This window comes from Fusarium oxysporum, chromosome 6 (genome assembly GCF_000149955.1).
Source record: "Fusarium oxysporum f. sp. lycopersici 4287 chromosome 6, whole genome shotgun sequence".
Classification (NCBI taxonomy): domain Eukaryota; kingdom Fungi; phylum Ascomycota; class Sordariomycetes; order Hypocreales; family Nectriaceae; genus Fusarium; species Fusarium oxysporum.
In genome coordinates, this window is record NC_030991.1 from 1043107 (window position 1) to 1059357 (window position 16251).

The 16251-nt window shown below is 47.2% G+C and overlaps 4 protein-coding genes across 4 annotated transcripts; 3 read left to right on the forward strand and 1 right to left on the reverse strand.

The window, feature by feature from the left end:
* Positions 1–841: 841 nt before the first annotated feature.
* Positions 842–2261, forward strand: FOXG_07135 (KRAB domain-containing zinc finger protein; the record flags this gene model as incomplete). The annotated part of the gene is made up of 4 exons (XM_018385769.1): positions 842–916; positions 969–1160; positions 1214–1293; positions 1343–2261. The coding sequence occupies 4 exons, from the start codon at positions 842–844 to the stop codon at positions 2259–2261; spliced, it is 1266 nt and encodes a 421-aa protein (XP_018244463.1).
* A 4425-nt stretch (positions 2262–6686) lies between these two features.
* On the forward strand, positions 6687–6923 carry FOXG_19667 (uncharacterized protein; the record flags this gene model as incomplete). The annotated part of the gene is made up of 1 exon (XM_018399931.1): positions 6687–6923. One exon carries the CDS (start codon positions 6687–6689, stop codon positions 6921–6923), a length of 237 nt encoding a protein of 78 aa, XP_018244464.1.
* Positions 6924–9209: 2286 nt separating this feature from the next.
* On the forward strand, positions 9210–9605 carry FOXG_07136 (uncharacterized protein; the record flags this gene model as incomplete). Its single annotated transcript, XM_018385770.1, has 1 exon — positions 9210–9605. One exon carries the CDS (start codon positions 9210–9212, stop codon positions 9603–9605), a length of 396 nt encoding a protein of 131 aa, XP_018244465.1.
* Positions 9606–14714: 5109 nt separating this feature from the next.
* Positions 14715–16118, reverse strand: FOXG_07137 (uncharacterized protein; the record flags this gene model as incomplete). The annotated part of the gene is made up of 3 exons (XM_018385771.1): positions 14715–15467; positions 15527–15814; positions 15966–16118. 3 exons carry the CDS (start codon positions 16116–16118, stop codon positions 14715–14717), a joined length of 1194 nt encoding a protein of 397 aa, XP_018244466.1.
* Positions 16119–16251: the final 133 nt, after the last annotated feature.

The window sequence follows — 16251 nt, forward strand, 5'->3', positions numbered from 1 at the left end:
GCCTTTGTTTTAAGCGTGGCGTAATAGCCATACTGTAACCAACACGCCAAGTTAATGAGACGGAACGACCCATAATATGATATGTCAGGGTCGGCACAAGTCCGAGCGCCAGTGCTAAGAGGGCGAGAGCTGGCAAAGCGTCAGTTTAAGCTCAATATTTGCCAGCAGTCATACTTTACATTCCTGGATCACTCACCTCAGAAGCCTTCCCACATACGTGACAGCGCAAGGCTCTCGTGCAACGCTTGTGGGTCACACGTATAAAATATAGATCTCTTCCCTCTTAACCTCCCCGTGGACCCTGCTCCATTATATACTGCTTGGACTCAGTCATTAAACTATTTGATTGGTATCGACTCCTTTTCGATGGTATACACCGATTCATATACGACCGCACTCCAGGGTCATTAGAACTTGGCCGTCGCAATTCGCTACCCTGTAGCTGCCACGCGCATATCTGGTAGCGCTATCGAGCATAGTCCTGAAAACACGATACACTAAATGTTTTACATATATGCGATCAGCATAACGCATAATTTTTAACTTAAGGCTCAATATTCATCCTTCTGATTCAAGAATTCGAGCAGTGTCTGCCAAATCAACTGCCGAACCTTACCTTAAGACTTGGTCGAATCGCTGACTTCGTTTTACCGTCTTGAGCCAACAACATACTGGTGGCTACTCAATCTAATATTCTCTTCTGAACCCTCAAATTACTCAACATCCAGTTCATTATTGGATATTATGAACAGATGGTGATTGTCGTTACTTGATTAAGCCATAACCAGCAACATCGCTATATTCCCTTTCAGTATCCAGTCGAAGCCTCCCACACGTCGATATGGAAGTCATGGAGTTAGTCGAGAACGAGCCTACCGCTCGTCCATTCCAATGTGATTGGCAATCCTGCACAAAGGTACATCGTCTTTACTTTGAGAGTTCTAGTCACGATCTGATAGTTGGCATAGAGCTTCAACCGTAAGAGTGATCTGCAAAGACATTATCGAATCCACACGAATGAGCGGCCTTACGCATGCTCGATCTCGGGATGCGGAAAGAACTTCATCCAGAAAAGTGCCTTGACCGTTCATATCCGAACACATACCGGAGAAAAGCCGCACCAATGCCAACATGACAATTGCGGAAAGCGTTTTTCTGATGTATATCTTGACTAATGTTTATAAGCCTATAGAACGCTAATCAAGTGTCAAAGTCTTCAAGCCTCGCCCGTCATCGACGTGTCCATACGGGCAAACGTCCGTATAAGTGTACCTATGATGGTTGTTCTAAAAAGTAAGATGAGGAACGTCTTGGTCTACCTTTGTACTAACACATGATGTAGCTTCTGTAGAAAAGCTACGATGGTTGAGCACCAACGGAGATCGCACCAGTACGGAATGAACCCCAATGACATCCTATACGATTGCTCCTCAGATTCAGAAGACGACGAGCCTCCTTTGACCCCCCAGCACTCCTCAGTGACCTGGTCGCCTCGTGATATTGTTTCTATGGAGCAAGCCATTTCGACTGGCCCGTTGCATCGCGCAACTTCGTATGCTGACTTTGGGCAACAAGTTCACGGCCAGCATATGTCACAGCAATACGTCAATCGACGGGGCATTCCCTCAAATGCGCCTCAAGAGTTCCACTGCCAACCTATACCCGATTATTATGCCGGTGCTCCAACACTCCGTCGAACCACGACTATGCCATGCCAAATGTACTATGTTACCGAGCTGGGCAATCCGGGGGTTGTAACGATGACTAACGCAGCGCAACGTCATTACCGGCATCCTCGACAAGTGGAAAGACCTCCTATAGAGTTGCCGTATTCGACCTCAGCCATCGCAACCTCGATTCAAAGTAGTCCCAGAACCTTTTCCGTTACGTCGGTTTCTAGTCCCATTGCTCAGGAATGCTTTTTCACATATTTGCCCGGGAACCAGCCGGAATACGTGCATGCAGACCCTCAACAGTCCATCGTCCAATATCAGCATCCTATGCAATACCTTATGAGCCAGTCCCAACCGCCAGTGGCCTCTCAGGCGCAGCCGCTTCACGCGCCTGCATCTGATCACCCACCTCAGAAATCCGCTCAGGCCCAACTGGAACAGTGGTCAACTAATGACCCTCCGATCGAAGTTACGACAATCGGGCAGTTGCCGGCGTACGGCACTGCGGTTTATGACCCTTATGGACCGAAGATCGAGGTTGACGATCCTTCGATGCAGCTGCCAAGCAGCAGGCTTGCCAGTCTGTGATTGACCTCGAGGCTCTGAGGCCGCTTTATGTGTTATGAGGATTACCTTGCATGATTATGCCCTTACGTCGTCCTGACTTAAAACGACGCTTTGTAACATTATATTTATACCCGGGTCGGACCAGAATGATCCACCTGCTGTAGCAATCATTACCTATATTGGCTCCCAACTGATGTACATACCATGATAGGCCTGCTCGGAGGCCAATTTCTTCAAGTATTCAGCATCCTATCCTCAGCAGCTGAAACATAGTCTGTTAAAATGAGATTGTATGATGATAGTAGGATTCGATCTGAATGATTAGTGTGCCTGAGGCTTCTGGGCTATGCCGAGCCTCCCCGTTGCAATGGCAAATTTGATCGTCGCTCATACTGCTTGCATATCTGGCACCCATTTGTCACCGTCAGGCGCTGCCTTCCCTCCCAAGAAGAACGTGTTGTTTATATTGCGCAGTAGTGTTGGGTGAAAATATATTTTATTGAACTTGATTCTCGATTATTGAAATGAGAGCTCTTCTCGGGTAAATATCTCTAGTTGATTTCAACTAGGACTTTCAAACTAACAGTCTGAATCTTGAAGAGAAGGGGATTCCCGGATTTTCCAAAAGAACGAGAAGTTGCCCATCTTTCCTTTGTGGGCATTTCAACATGCCATCCCATTGCGTTTTCCATTTTGTGCATCTGGATAGGAAATATCTAATTGTCTCGGCTGCTTGGCCACGTACACACGTATTCAATTCCGCTGCACTGATCCTGTATAGAATGTTATTTAGTCTTGCTATTCCGGCACGGAGCAGGACCAGCACATTACTACTAATACCTTCCTTCCGTCTCGGCGTATGGTGGCCTCGTGCACAAGACACTATGTCAGCACAAATGAAATCCATTCAAGGTCTCGTCGCCCGGTTATTGGTGAGACGATGTGACAGCTTTTCTTGCAATAGAGCTGGAACCTAGCACCCTAGACCTTCTCGCCCTCGGCGTTGGCCTCCGAATTTAGAGGGTGCCTTCACAGGATAGGACAGCAGCCTTCTCCCTTGACTTTCTGGACTGCTAACAGAGCTACCCGGCTGGCTATCTCAAACACGGTATCGACACCGTCACCGCTTAAACTCGAGCACTCCAAATACATTTTTGGCGCCAATTTCGTAAGCAACTATCTCGCCCTCATGTTCAGTGACGAATCGCAGGGAGTTCTTTCCTATCTTCCTGGTCGCAGTTGGGTCTTCCCGAACGTCCTTCTTCAAGCCAACAAGAACAACTGGAACGCCAGGACATAAGCGAGTAGCCTCCTTACTCCACTATTAACCCAGGCTTATTAGTTGGCTTCTATGAGATGTAAAGTAAGAATATCGAACCTTGCACTTGACATTATCTAACGAGCAGAGGTCTTCGACAGAGAAACCGATTAGAATGATATTTACGTTCGAGTATGCAAGTGGCCTTAATCGTTCATAGTCTTCCAGCCCAGTTGTGTCCCACAAGGCAAACTCCACAGCTCGTCCATTCACTATACAATTAGTTATATAATTCTCGAAAAACTGTTGGAACTTGGCTCGTTTTTAACACCTGAGTCGTTATCATTCGGTGATCGCTCTCACATAATGCTTTGTATAAGTTAGGTAAGTCAAATGTTTGGACGAAGGGAAAGGTTTACTGCTGGAAAATTGCGAAGAGTGCACATGCTTAGCAAACTTGTCTCGCCGCAAGCACTGTCTCCAATGATAACAAGCTTCCTGGATCTTTCAGGTTAGCCATCAACTGCGCTATATTGACATTACAATCGCTTGAAGCCAGGGTGAGCTTCGCACGGCTGCAGGGCGATGATGACGAATAGGTGGTAGTATACCTGCGAATGGCGTTTGTATGCTCCATATGCTCTGTCTTTTCTTTTAACAGAAAAAAAAAGAAAAAAAAAAGGGTTACCATAAGTCTTCCGCAGTAGCCTTTGAGGTTCCACGGTCCTGAGGCAGGAAGTCCATGATCCCCTAAGATCGCCAGTAGCTGCAACCTAGAACCGTGCATCCTTGGGGAAAAACCCTTGCAAGAGAAAACCCAAAGGCGGCTAGAACGCTGCTCTGTGGACGAGGTAGTCGCCTCATTCCACGTTCTCCAGGTAAGCTCTGTACCATTTCGACCCAGCGGTTTTGTCTAGTGGTCTCAGCCAGTGCGACCAAGTGTCGAAGCCCGGTCGTATTCCGGGCGGCAGCCGAGGCTGCAAAGAAGAAGAGGTTCTCTGGGCAGTACACGACTACAGAGATCGGTCATGCAGCTTCCGAGCTGCAAAAAGGGCAGCGAGCCATTTGGGACCCGTGCGTCGAGATAAGGGGGCACCAGAGGGCCTAAGAAGTCGAGCAGCTACCGTAACGGGCTTGTTATCGGCTCCTCGGCCGGAAGAGCCGCGGCCCGGGTTGAGTCATTTGGCCAAATGCGATGGCTGTGCGTCTCATCGAGAAAGCTCTTGTCGTCATAGGGATTGATGACCCGGATCTCATCAAGAATTGGAGGGGACTCCATCGTTCTCGTCAAAATGAACTGGTGGTGTTTTGGCGGGGAATTGGCACGCAATCTTTCACGGATTAAACTTTCCGTACCCCTCACGTACTTGCGGGGTTCCCGAGGTCATGTGGGGCGAGGTACTGACTGGAGGGCTTCACGCACTCAGGAGATTGGGGACCGCTCTCTCTCCGCCGAAGAATTTGTAGGCTATGGCCCATTAGAGTATAGACACCTTCTTAGAAGAACCAAGCTTAGCGGCCGATTCCGAGACCCGCTTCCCCGAGTTTTAAAGAGGGGCAGGGTTTACGTGACGGTCATGGTGGTGGTCTAGACCGGTCCATGACTCAGCCGCAGTCTAGAACGAGCCGTCATCACCACAGTACGTAGTACATTGAGGAGACGATAATTTCCACTGTTGGTGAGTTCCATTGATTAGACGACGAACGTACGATGAAAATGAATCGGTGTTTATGGTAGACAGATCTCCACAAACCAGGTTGCTAGAATGCGTGCTATATGCAGCTTATCGTAACAAATGTGGTGGTTATTCTGCAGGGTCAGGGGCTAGCCGCACGATAATTAATCCTTCTCTAAACCCCTCATGTCATAATCGTCAGATCATTAGGTATAGTACGCAGCTGCGTGGAACAGCCTAGAAGGATGCCAAGTTCTGGGAATGCCCTCTTGTTCGTCATCTGATTGTGAGTGACAATGTCTTGATGCTTTGACCATCAAAATTGACGATTAATCATGCCAAACCCAACAGTTGTTGATTAGTCAAGGCCTTTATAGTCTCGTGTTTTCTAAAACTTATAGCATTCCTCAGAAGATAAAAAGGCTATGTTGGCCTACCTACCTTCGTTCACCAACCGCTTCTCTGACTCAAGCCAACTTCCCCTCGCGAATCTCACGCTTCTTACCTCATCCTGCTCCTTTTCCTCTTTCAGACAAGCGCATTGCGGTTAATACGCCACGTCGCTCTATTTCAAAGCCCGCAGCCATCTTCTACAGCACAAGACCTTCCAATAGTGGCGTCCGACACTCGACACAGGCTAGTGACTTGAAGGATTCCACACGTCCAAAACCGTATTAGGTCTCCTCTACAGTAACGATGCCCGTGAAAACACTCTCTCCTCACGATCTGTCCAAAGACCACTATGCGGCAGTTTCCAGTCACTTGATCAACAGTACTTTATCTCGCTACTTTGGCCAATATTGCGCTTCGCCTGACAGTCTCTGGTATAGAAGAGATGGTTTAATATCTAAAGAGACAACCCCAAGAAAGTTCCAAGATTACAAAACAATCGCCAAGGAATTCTCACAGCGACTATCATCCTCATCGCTGAATAGTAGGAATAGTAGCAAGTGCCAAGACAGTTATGACCTATATACCTATTCTGCACTCACAAAACCCGCTTTTGAAAATCATCGACAAGCATGTGAAGTTGAAAGGTGGAGGAACTCCGTTCCTGGCGGATTCTCGCAGATATCAATAAACCGTGTTATTCCTGAAAAGTCTAGCGATGAATCACCATATATCCCAAACCGGAAAGTCTTTGAGACCAGCCCTGCGTCAGCCCTGCAAGAAGCCCACATGCATGAAATCGGTACATTTTACGCCGAAATTGGAACAAGTGTGCTACTTTACTACACTGACTGTCCATTGGCGGTTAGCTCAGCTCCAAAGTCTTCACATCGCTGCCGGCAGGACACAACCCCCTCGCTTTCGCATCACGAATGGCCTTATAGGCGCGCATCGTCTTACTATTGGGCTATCAGTACACCCAACTTTCCGGAAGATGTCAAACTTTACCACTTAACACCTATTAAGCTTAAGAGTATTGAATTTTCTACTGAGATGCTACTTACCGGCGGTATCACAGTAGCAAAATTGGGTTAACACAAATCAGTCTTCTGTTGTTTCACAATGGACTATTGGAAGACCGTGTCAGAGACAAAAGCCACACATACTCATGGTTTACGCAATGATTATCATGATCAAGATGAATTTGTGTTCAAGATCGACTTGAGTGAGGCTACTGATCTCGAGTACAAGCCCATGTTTCTCTGCATCCGCTACGAAGTCGGCGGACGTGAGTTCTGGGATAACAACTCCGGCGCTATTTTTCAGGTGGATTTCTTGAAGATGGGGAACAAAGAATAACTCACATAATTTGATACGTCGTTAGAGATCTACTTCTGGCAACTTCCTTTGTGCTTATTAGTTTCTTGGCAAGATGGAGATGTGAGAATCTGTGAACCGGAGAACATGTCGATTGAACAAGTGACTTATCATGTGAGAGGAAAGCAATGGGATATTCGCTGTCATACGATAGTTTAAAAAGCATGGCCTTACAATCACCCAATGACTAGACCGGTCCCCGTGTGGCTGACCACTCAAGTCGTGCCTGAATCTCGAACTTTTAGTGCAGTTATAAAAATGCAACACACCATCTAGATCCTATCTCATGATTCCGCTTATGCACGGTGTTAAATACGAGAAATGTGGCTTGTTGCTTAACGTGCTTGTCGTCATATGATAGAGAAACTCACTTCAGCCACCAGCCAATAGCATCTTATTCTGATGTCGGATTTCACATCTCCACTCTGCGCCGTGTTCGTGGAGGGTCTAATGGGTAAGACGGTCTAGACCCGGCTCGCATGGTGACATCCATGGGCTGATTGCATCTGATTCTAGGATCCCTTCCTTGCTTAAAAAAGTAAAAAAAAAAAAAAAAAGGAAAAGTACGTCCGTTTCGAGCAACCTCGGTGTTTCTGCACATAATATTCGCCATACATCTAGATACTCGATTTAATCGGAATCGAGTCTTTTGAGTAGTGATAATCAACCTCGTCCTTCACTTACGAATGTTAAGAGATAACGTGCATGATAAGCGAGTGTCACAAGCCACTTTTCACTTTAAAAGGAATTTTGTAATTATTCTTAAAAAGTCAGCCTAGCTTAAAAATAGCCAAGAATAGAATAGAATATACTTAACTATGATATCTTTAAGTATTATTCTTATACAAATTATAACTATTTTCTTAATAGAGTTGTATTAAAATGTTTATTTACTCTGTAGGATGCACTGTGTTAAAGTTTTTGTAGAAAATAAAATAGATAATTGTCTTTTAAAAAGATATCCTCTAATATGATTAACTATACTTAGCTTAAAACCTGTTTTCTTAGATTTTTAACTATTTTATTTAAGCTCTAACGTTAGAATACTATGAATAATATTTTCGCCCGCTTAGGTCTTTCGCACTGTATTGTCTCGCTGCGTCGATCGAGTAGACGATCAGTTGCTTCCACGATCGACGCTAACCGCTGTTCATCTGCGGCTAAGCTGAAAAGTAACGTCGGGTTCGTCCGATTGATATAGAACCTCTAGACTAGGATATGTAGCGATGGAAATGATTACGATGCTACCGAGTACAGCGCCAATGATGCCGCCAATGGTTAGGCCGTCGCCGCCTTTGTCAGATTCGACCTCTGCAACCTCCCTGCAGGCGTCAGGTCGCTCCGGGGAAGGATGTCCCTTTCAGCATCACCCGAAGGCCTCGATCCGACTGAGCTGGCAATATGTTTTACTGCCGGAAAGCTCGAGTCATGAAGACCTGCAGAACCACGCGTCTCTGGTCTCGGCTTGATGCCGAACTCCCCACGGTTTGAGTAATGAAGTGGCTGCGAGCTGGACAAGCCATTGTCATGTAACGCATCCAGGACTTAGGTCTCTGGAGTCGAAGCAGCCGCTAACTGGGCGTTAAAGTAGATAGTAGGTTGTAGTGGTGGCGGTGACATACGCTCAAGCCTTGGTTGGTTTTCGGATGTATTTTTCTATCGACATCTTGGCTTCCGGTGAATCCAAGGGCATTGACCATGGTGAACTGGGGCCTGAGTGTGGGAGCGTTGACAAGCGTTCAAACAAACGGGTTGGAGTTTTAGTTCTCCAATAAAGGCGAGCCGGAGCTATCCCGAGCATGTGGCGGGAGTAGAGGTATTCATCCTATAAGAAGGGAAGGCCTAAGGTGCGACAGGGTTAGATTACAAACTGTTCCTAATACCGAAGACACATTTACAATGCAACCACTACCTGAAGTTATCTCTAATTTAAATTTAGACGAAGGGAGATTAAATGATTTTACAGCCTATCTTTTAAAAAATCATTGCCTAGAAACCCTTCAATTCATCCAAGACGCATCGAGATATCGAGCTTATTACGCAGAGATATTCGAGGGTAAAGAAATCCCTTGGGCATATCTAAGATGTCATTACAATTACCTGCAGGAACTATGGGAAGATCTTCTCGGCACGTATATCCTCCCTAGCGGGCATCGCGAGGTCAACCTTCCCTGTGAAGTTAGGGCTCGACTTCTTAGATTACGTTCTTCTGCACTGCCTTCACATCCATCGGAATTGGATGAAGCCGTCAAGATCATCCTTGAGCTCATGGAGGACTCGATCCTACCTGGGTTCCTGCGGTCTTATGTGTCGCTGGATCAACCGGGAGATAAAGGGGGTGGTGGCTGGAGGGGGATTTTCGGCAGACTTCAGCGGAAAAACCCAAAACCCACGCCAGAACGGGGCTATGAGGACTCTGGGTCGCGGGCTTCCGGTTCCAGAGAAGACGGTGATGCCACTCTTTGTACACGCCGCCTCTTCCTAGGAGGCGCCCCCGCATCACCTCACAGCCATCTACGGCGGCCCCTGGGAGAGTTCTTCGACCATACTGTCCGCGGAGTCAGGGGCATGAGCTGGTTGAAGCCGCCGCTAGAGAATGATGGAGCAGCAAACTCTGAGATCGATGCTAAGGGCGAGCAAGTCAGGGCAAAGCTTTTGGAATGAGCTTGTTGGTGATGGCCAGCGCTCCCCATATGTCAACTCAATCAATCAAACACAACAATCAAATCAAATTGCCCCATTTTCTAAGTTGAATTCGTATACTACTACCTACCCCTAAAGTCTTGATATGTCTCAGCTAAGGGTTGTCAAGCTGTTGTCCTACCGTAAGCCACACCGCCGAAGAGAAGCGATACATCATTATCTTGGACACTAATAGTCTAGAGGTTACCATACAGTACCACCTACCGGTCAGCGAAAAAAGAATTTCCCCATACAAAATGTCCAACTTCACTTGCACAGTGCTTGGCCAAAATTGAAGTTATTTACATGGAACAGATTGTGTCTTACTGAGAGTTTCATGCTGTTTCATATTGGCATATTCATTTGTATTTTTCACAAGCAGTTTGGTCGCATGGCACTAAGGTAACATTTCTCAAATATCTCCTTCATCACCCAGCCTCCCTGAAATTTCTTTAAACTTTTATCTATAGCAGCTTCCTTTAATCGCCTTGAAAATGCCTCAACAGTCTTATACAGAGAATGATGTCATTGAAGCTATACTGGATGTTACAGATAATGACCTCTCGCAGCACCAGGCCGCCCAGAAGCATGGAATGCCCCAAATCACTCTGTCTGACCGATTAAGAGGCCTACCGTCAAAGTCCGAGGCCACCCAACCTGCCCAGTTGTTATACAAATCCCAAGAGGCTAGATTAGTTACATGGATACTTCGACAAGAGGCATTGGGCTATGCTCCTTCCCACAGTTCAAGTTCGCGCCATCGTAGCTGCCCTGTTGAGACAGCAGGGCCGGGAAAGGCCTATCGGTGTACACTGGCTAGCCAGATTTATTAAACGCCATCCAGAGATCGATACGAAGGTAGGAAAACGCCAGGAAGCTTCAAGGTTCAATTCTTTTACCCCAATGGCCGTCAATTGGTACTTTGATATCCGGGAGAGCGAATATGGCTGGATCAAGCCTGAGAACACGGTTAATGTTGACGAGGGCGGCATCATGGCTGGATTCGGTGAGTACTGACCACTTCTGATACAAGACTTACCAATAAATTGCAAATCTAGGTTTAGATTCCTTGGTAATTGGCAGTAGCGATCCCAGGAGGAAGGCCTTCCTCAAAGGCTCGCAGTCCCGCACTTGGGCTAGTTTTATCGAAGCCGTCACTGCAGATGGCCGTCTTCTAAAGCCGGGAATTATCTTCAAGGGCAAAGAACTTCAGAAGCAGTGGTTTATTGATGAGTTTAACAAGATCGCCAACTGGTATTATATCACGTCCGATAACGGCTGGACAGACAACCATATCGCGCTCGAGTGGCTCAAACAGGTTTATCTGCCCCAAACCCAGCCAGCAGATGAGTTTGATGCAAGGCTCATCATATTAGATGGCCATGGGAGCCATGTATCTGTGGGTGTCTACCTGTTCTCGATCAGAAATACCGCTGACTGAAATTCCAGGATGAGTGGATGGCCACGTGTTTTTTGAACAACGTGTATTGCTACTACCTGCCTGCACATTGCTCTCATAGCCTACAGCCACTGGATAATGGCATTTTCAACGCATCCAAGGCTGCATATCGAAAAGAACTCCAAAAACTGGCAAGCCTGACCGATTCTGCGCCCGTGGACAAGGTCAACTTCATCAAGGCTTATGCCAAAGCCAGGGAAGTGGGTATGACTAAGAAAAACATCCTTTCGGGCTGGAGAGTGACTGGAAACTGGCCGATCTCACGACGGAAAGCGCTCATGCATCCTGAGATTCAGCCAGACAAGAAGGAAACGACGCCTGGATCAGACGGCCACAGAGACGGGCAAGTTGACTCTGATAATACGCCAAAGACCAGCCGTCACATCAGAGACCTGGGGAAAAACAAGAGCCCCTCTACCAGAAGGCAGTATTCTGTGATATCAAAAGGGTTTGAAGCCCAAGAGTCCAAGATCGCCTCTTTGAGCACCAGAATAGCCAGCCTGGAGGGGGAAGTTGGCCGGTTGAGCAGAGGCAAGAAGAGAAAGGCGATACTGAATCCCAATAAGAAATTTATCTCGCTGGCAGAGGCTCTAGCAGCTGGTGACACTATTTCAGAGCCAAACGAAGCAATTGAAGGGGCGGAGGTTGTTGAGGATGTGATCGAGGTGGGAGGGATAGAAGAGGATGAGAGGTCAAATTCAGGGAAGGAAGAATTAGGTGTCGTACGCACCCGCACCGGCCGTGAGGTTAAACGGCCTAGAAAATATTAAAATAGATTCAATTTGATCTGAATTGTAGAGATAAACTTATTTTTACTATATTTATTACGGTTTTCCCATGAGGTTAAAAAAGTGCATTATGTATGGGGGATTTTTTTTTCCGCTGACCGGTAGGTGGGTATGACCGGCAGGTGGGTACTGCATGATAAGGTTAATGGTTGTTGGCCAGAGAAAAACATTGGAAGCGTGGGGGGAGAAGCTCGAGATGGGGCGAGCTTGCATAAGGGGATGGCCTCAAAAATTAAGCTGCTATTGGCTATATAGTGACGGACTGGCATCCGAAGCCTACTATTCGTGGAGCGCCCCCAATTGATGTGATTGGAAGACAAGACATCAACTGAGGGAGGTGGATTGGTCATGTATTGGTCAGGACAACACATCACATCACGGAGGGAATAGGACCAGACCGGGCAAAACAAGAAAGAGGCTACACACAAGGGAAGCTTTCAATGAGGCAATAAACCCACCAATGGTGGTGCAAGCCCAAACAGCCAGCGTACTGCGGTACCGTATCATATTCAAGTTTAGCTCTAGATGCTCCAGCAGTGAGAGGTGGAAAAGAGGATATCTTGGCTTGTCCGTGCACAATCAGCCTATCAGCGTCTACGGAGCCAAGGCCGTCAAAATATTTCAACGTGGCTTGAGGCTAATTCAGAACCAACCTACGGTAGGGGGCTCGGAGAAAACATAATAAATACTTTCCTGGACGCGATGCTCAAGCTGCAAGATGCTATCCTTTTGACATCATATTTCTTCTGTCTGTCCTTTCAATGTGGAATATTCGACTTAACTCAGACGCTAACGTGCTCAAGGTCTTGAAGAACTGTGCATCTCAGATCCCTTCAAAACCATATCTCGGCGCCACATTACGCATCTCTCACTACCCAACAGCCGATCGCAGGCCCATGACAAGGTACTTGCATCTGTACTCTGTAACATTTGGGGCGCTTCGATCGTCAGCCAAAACCCCGTTACGGGGCATGGCTGCTGTGGAATGGCGACCACGAACGAATTGAACCTGAACCTATCTTAGCGCATTAATTGAGACACCCGGCGCCCTGGCGTCGTGGACTCGCAGAGAATTCTAGCTCCGCGGAAGTCTTGGGAAAGAAATGATATGATTCCTGATGAAGACACGAGACTGATGACAGCGCTGTCATCTGTCATTAACTATCACAAAAGCGCGGCCAATTTTACTAAAAGGTGAGCTAGACTGTAAGCGTGTGTGGCTCAAGCTTGGAGCCCGCCAAAGCTCAGCTTCGGGCTAGGTCAGCATTAGGAGGGTCAAATGTCCATGGAAATGGGCGAGGGAGGAAAAACGATATGGCTGTCGTGTGTTCCATGCCCTTGTTCTCGCAGTTTTAGTTACCCTGCTAGCGATTCCCCCGCAAATGAGCGCTGTGCTGGCCAGCTCGGCCAATAGATAGACAAGGATCTGAGAATTCAAAAAAGAAACAGAAAGAAACGAGATCAAAAGGAAGCTTAATGCTGCTACGGCTGTGCTAAAGATCTCTAAGGACTTCACGAAAGAAGAGTCAATGGTACCAAGACATGGTTCAATCGGAGTCCTTTGAAGATTGGAACCTTTCCCCTCATTAGAGCCACTACCAGTTGCATATCTTGTTTGGCTCTGGGGGTTCAGCTCGATATTAACATCACATTCATCTCAAATAGCTTGCCTCTCTCCGCAGTCCGGCTTGGCCTGGCCGGGAAACGAGTCGGGAAATTGCCTGGCACTTTGGCGTTTCCGTGGTCCCGCGAACCCCAGCTCTTCAGCTTTTGGAACCGGATGCACATTGTTAATCTCCCCGGCGCTTGGCTTACCGGCAGTCCAGGATTGCGCGCTTCCGGGCTTCCGCCAGCCAAAGCTTGAAGACAAGGCCTGGACCCCTACGAGTCAGAGCCCTGCGTGCGGTGGGCCCCGTAGATCAAGCCACTTTAAGGTTAGTAGTTGGCAAGTCCCGAAGAACTTGGTTCAAAGGAAATTTAAGCTCTGGCTCGAGCTTTCAGCGTACGACATCAACGTGCACAAGGGCAAAACCAGGGCACTTGACTTATAACTGTCGGCATTCTCCCTGTATTAGCAATCGAAGATTGTATGTTCTATGCTTCGCCTTCCTGTTTTCAGACAGATGCCAAACTTTCAGCTCCCTTTGTGTTTGGATAAACCCTCGATATTGTGTTTTTTCTTTTTTTTTTTTTTTTTTTTTTTCCCTTTCTGGGCAACCACCGATGGCAATGGCGATGAATGTTGGCGGCTTCAGTTCGATTCTGACGGCGACTCCCACGCATCCCTGACCATCATTATCGTCTTTCTCGCAATTTCCTTATATAATGCTATTGGGCTCAATTTCCTCATCTGGGAAACGTTCAAACGCTGCGTCGGGTTATACTTTTGGACCGTCCTCATCGCGACTTTGGGCATTCCCCTGTATTGTGCGGGCTTTCTCATTAAATATTTCAGGTCCCCGTTATTGGGCTACCTAGCTTGCATATTGATTGTTGCCGGCTGGCAATGCATGGTCACCGGTCAATCAATGGTGCTATGGTCACGGCTGCATTTGGTGCTCCGGAACCAAACACGTCGTCGCCTTATCCTAGGGATGATTATCTTTTCAGTTGGGACCGTTATATCCAACTATTTTCATTTTTAGGAGGTGCCTGGAGGCTATAATACTCTCTCGTAAAGCTATGTAAAAGTCTTCGGCCGTCTTAGATTTTCCGTTCTGGTAGAAGTGAATCCTCTGTGCACCAATGCCCTGTCATGCATCCATAAATAACACCATAAAACTTGTCGGGCGTTGGGCGGGCAATTAATATTAAAGGTATTGAGAAACAGAAAATAATAGACCCTCAGTTTGATGAAGAACCCGTCTTGGTAACCTCGACCATTGTTGTCATTGTTTTAGTGATACCCGTCGGGTATTGACCGCTGTATCCGGCATGGCCTATACTTTCATCACTTGACCTCCCTTCAACATCCGTTAGAATCGTCGTCCTGTTCATGACCGCGGGCGGACTGGCTATCCGGTCTCGAAGCTCATACTCCTGAATATCGGTGTTGATGGCCTTCTGGCTGCTTGTCTCGTCATCGCCTCTACGACCACTCGACAAGGCATGCCAATTGTTGCCGCTGTGAAATGTGCCACGACCATAGTTTGTGGCGCCTGCGGTCGGCGTCTTCTTGGAGCTCTTGCCATATGTGCTGCCGAGGAAGCGTCTGAAGAGCGGTCTTAGACACGGCAAGCTAGCAGCGATGATACCAACGTTGAGCTCAATACTGGTCCAGATGGTGATGTTGCGAGAGTCCCATAGCCAGTCACCTAGTTTACCATAGTTGGTAACGTAACTCAACTTGACAAAGGCGGCGGCGCAGGCAAAGACACCTAGACCTAGGATACCAATGAGCGTTAGTCGAGTGCGGAGGTGAACGTTGAGGTTCCACAGCATCGGCGTTGGAATGACGATGGCGAAGAGAAGATCGGTTATGATGTTGAGCGCAGCGTTTGTGTACGAAAGACCCTGTAATGTCTTCTGCGGCCAGCACGTCGAGGGTATGCTGTTGTCCCAAAGGACGCGGATATCCGAACATCGTAATATGATGGTCTGCGGTGTAAGATATCAGTGGTTTGAAATAATTGGATGAAGATAGGGGAATGGCTTACGAAAAAGCAGCCGATCGTGTAAAAAGCCATAAATCCCATAATAGAGAGGATCAACCACCGGTAGAACTTTGTAGAAGCGATTCGCAACAAAGCGCATCCAACTGACAGTTTGACCACACATATAGCTATAAGGTATATTGGTTGACTTATGAAGTTGAGCTTCATTCCCTTCATGTAAATATCTGGGTCAACATCGCCAATATGTCGTCCGGCGCCGTTGGCAAGCTGTCCGAAGATGACACTTTGACCTGCCCAAGCCAAGGCCATACTCAAGATCATGAAGCCATCCTATATACGTAGATTATATCAGTCATATCCTTTAAGAAATCTTATAGAAGACAAAAGCAAGAAAAGGGAACATGAACGTGAAAAAGAAAAAAGAAAAAGAAAAAAGAAAAACGACATCAAGCGGAGTGGAGGTGTTGGGTCGTAAACCTACATCCCAGCCAGTGTTGCGAATGACAAAAACTCGCACATACAAACGAGCCAACACAGCAATGGTAGATAATGTAATGATAAATACGGTGGCAGTAAGCATATTCGCTGCTCCGTTCTCGTTAGGATTCGAAGGTAGCTCGAACTTGGTATCCATGATGGACGAGGGAAGGACGTGCAGACGGGCCCCAGAGCTTGGGAGGATGGGGAACACGGCCAGGAGGCAGCATAATAAGCAAGGAAGCAGGTATGAGAGAGGGGGGCAGGGAGGCCTATCGATCTTTCAATGG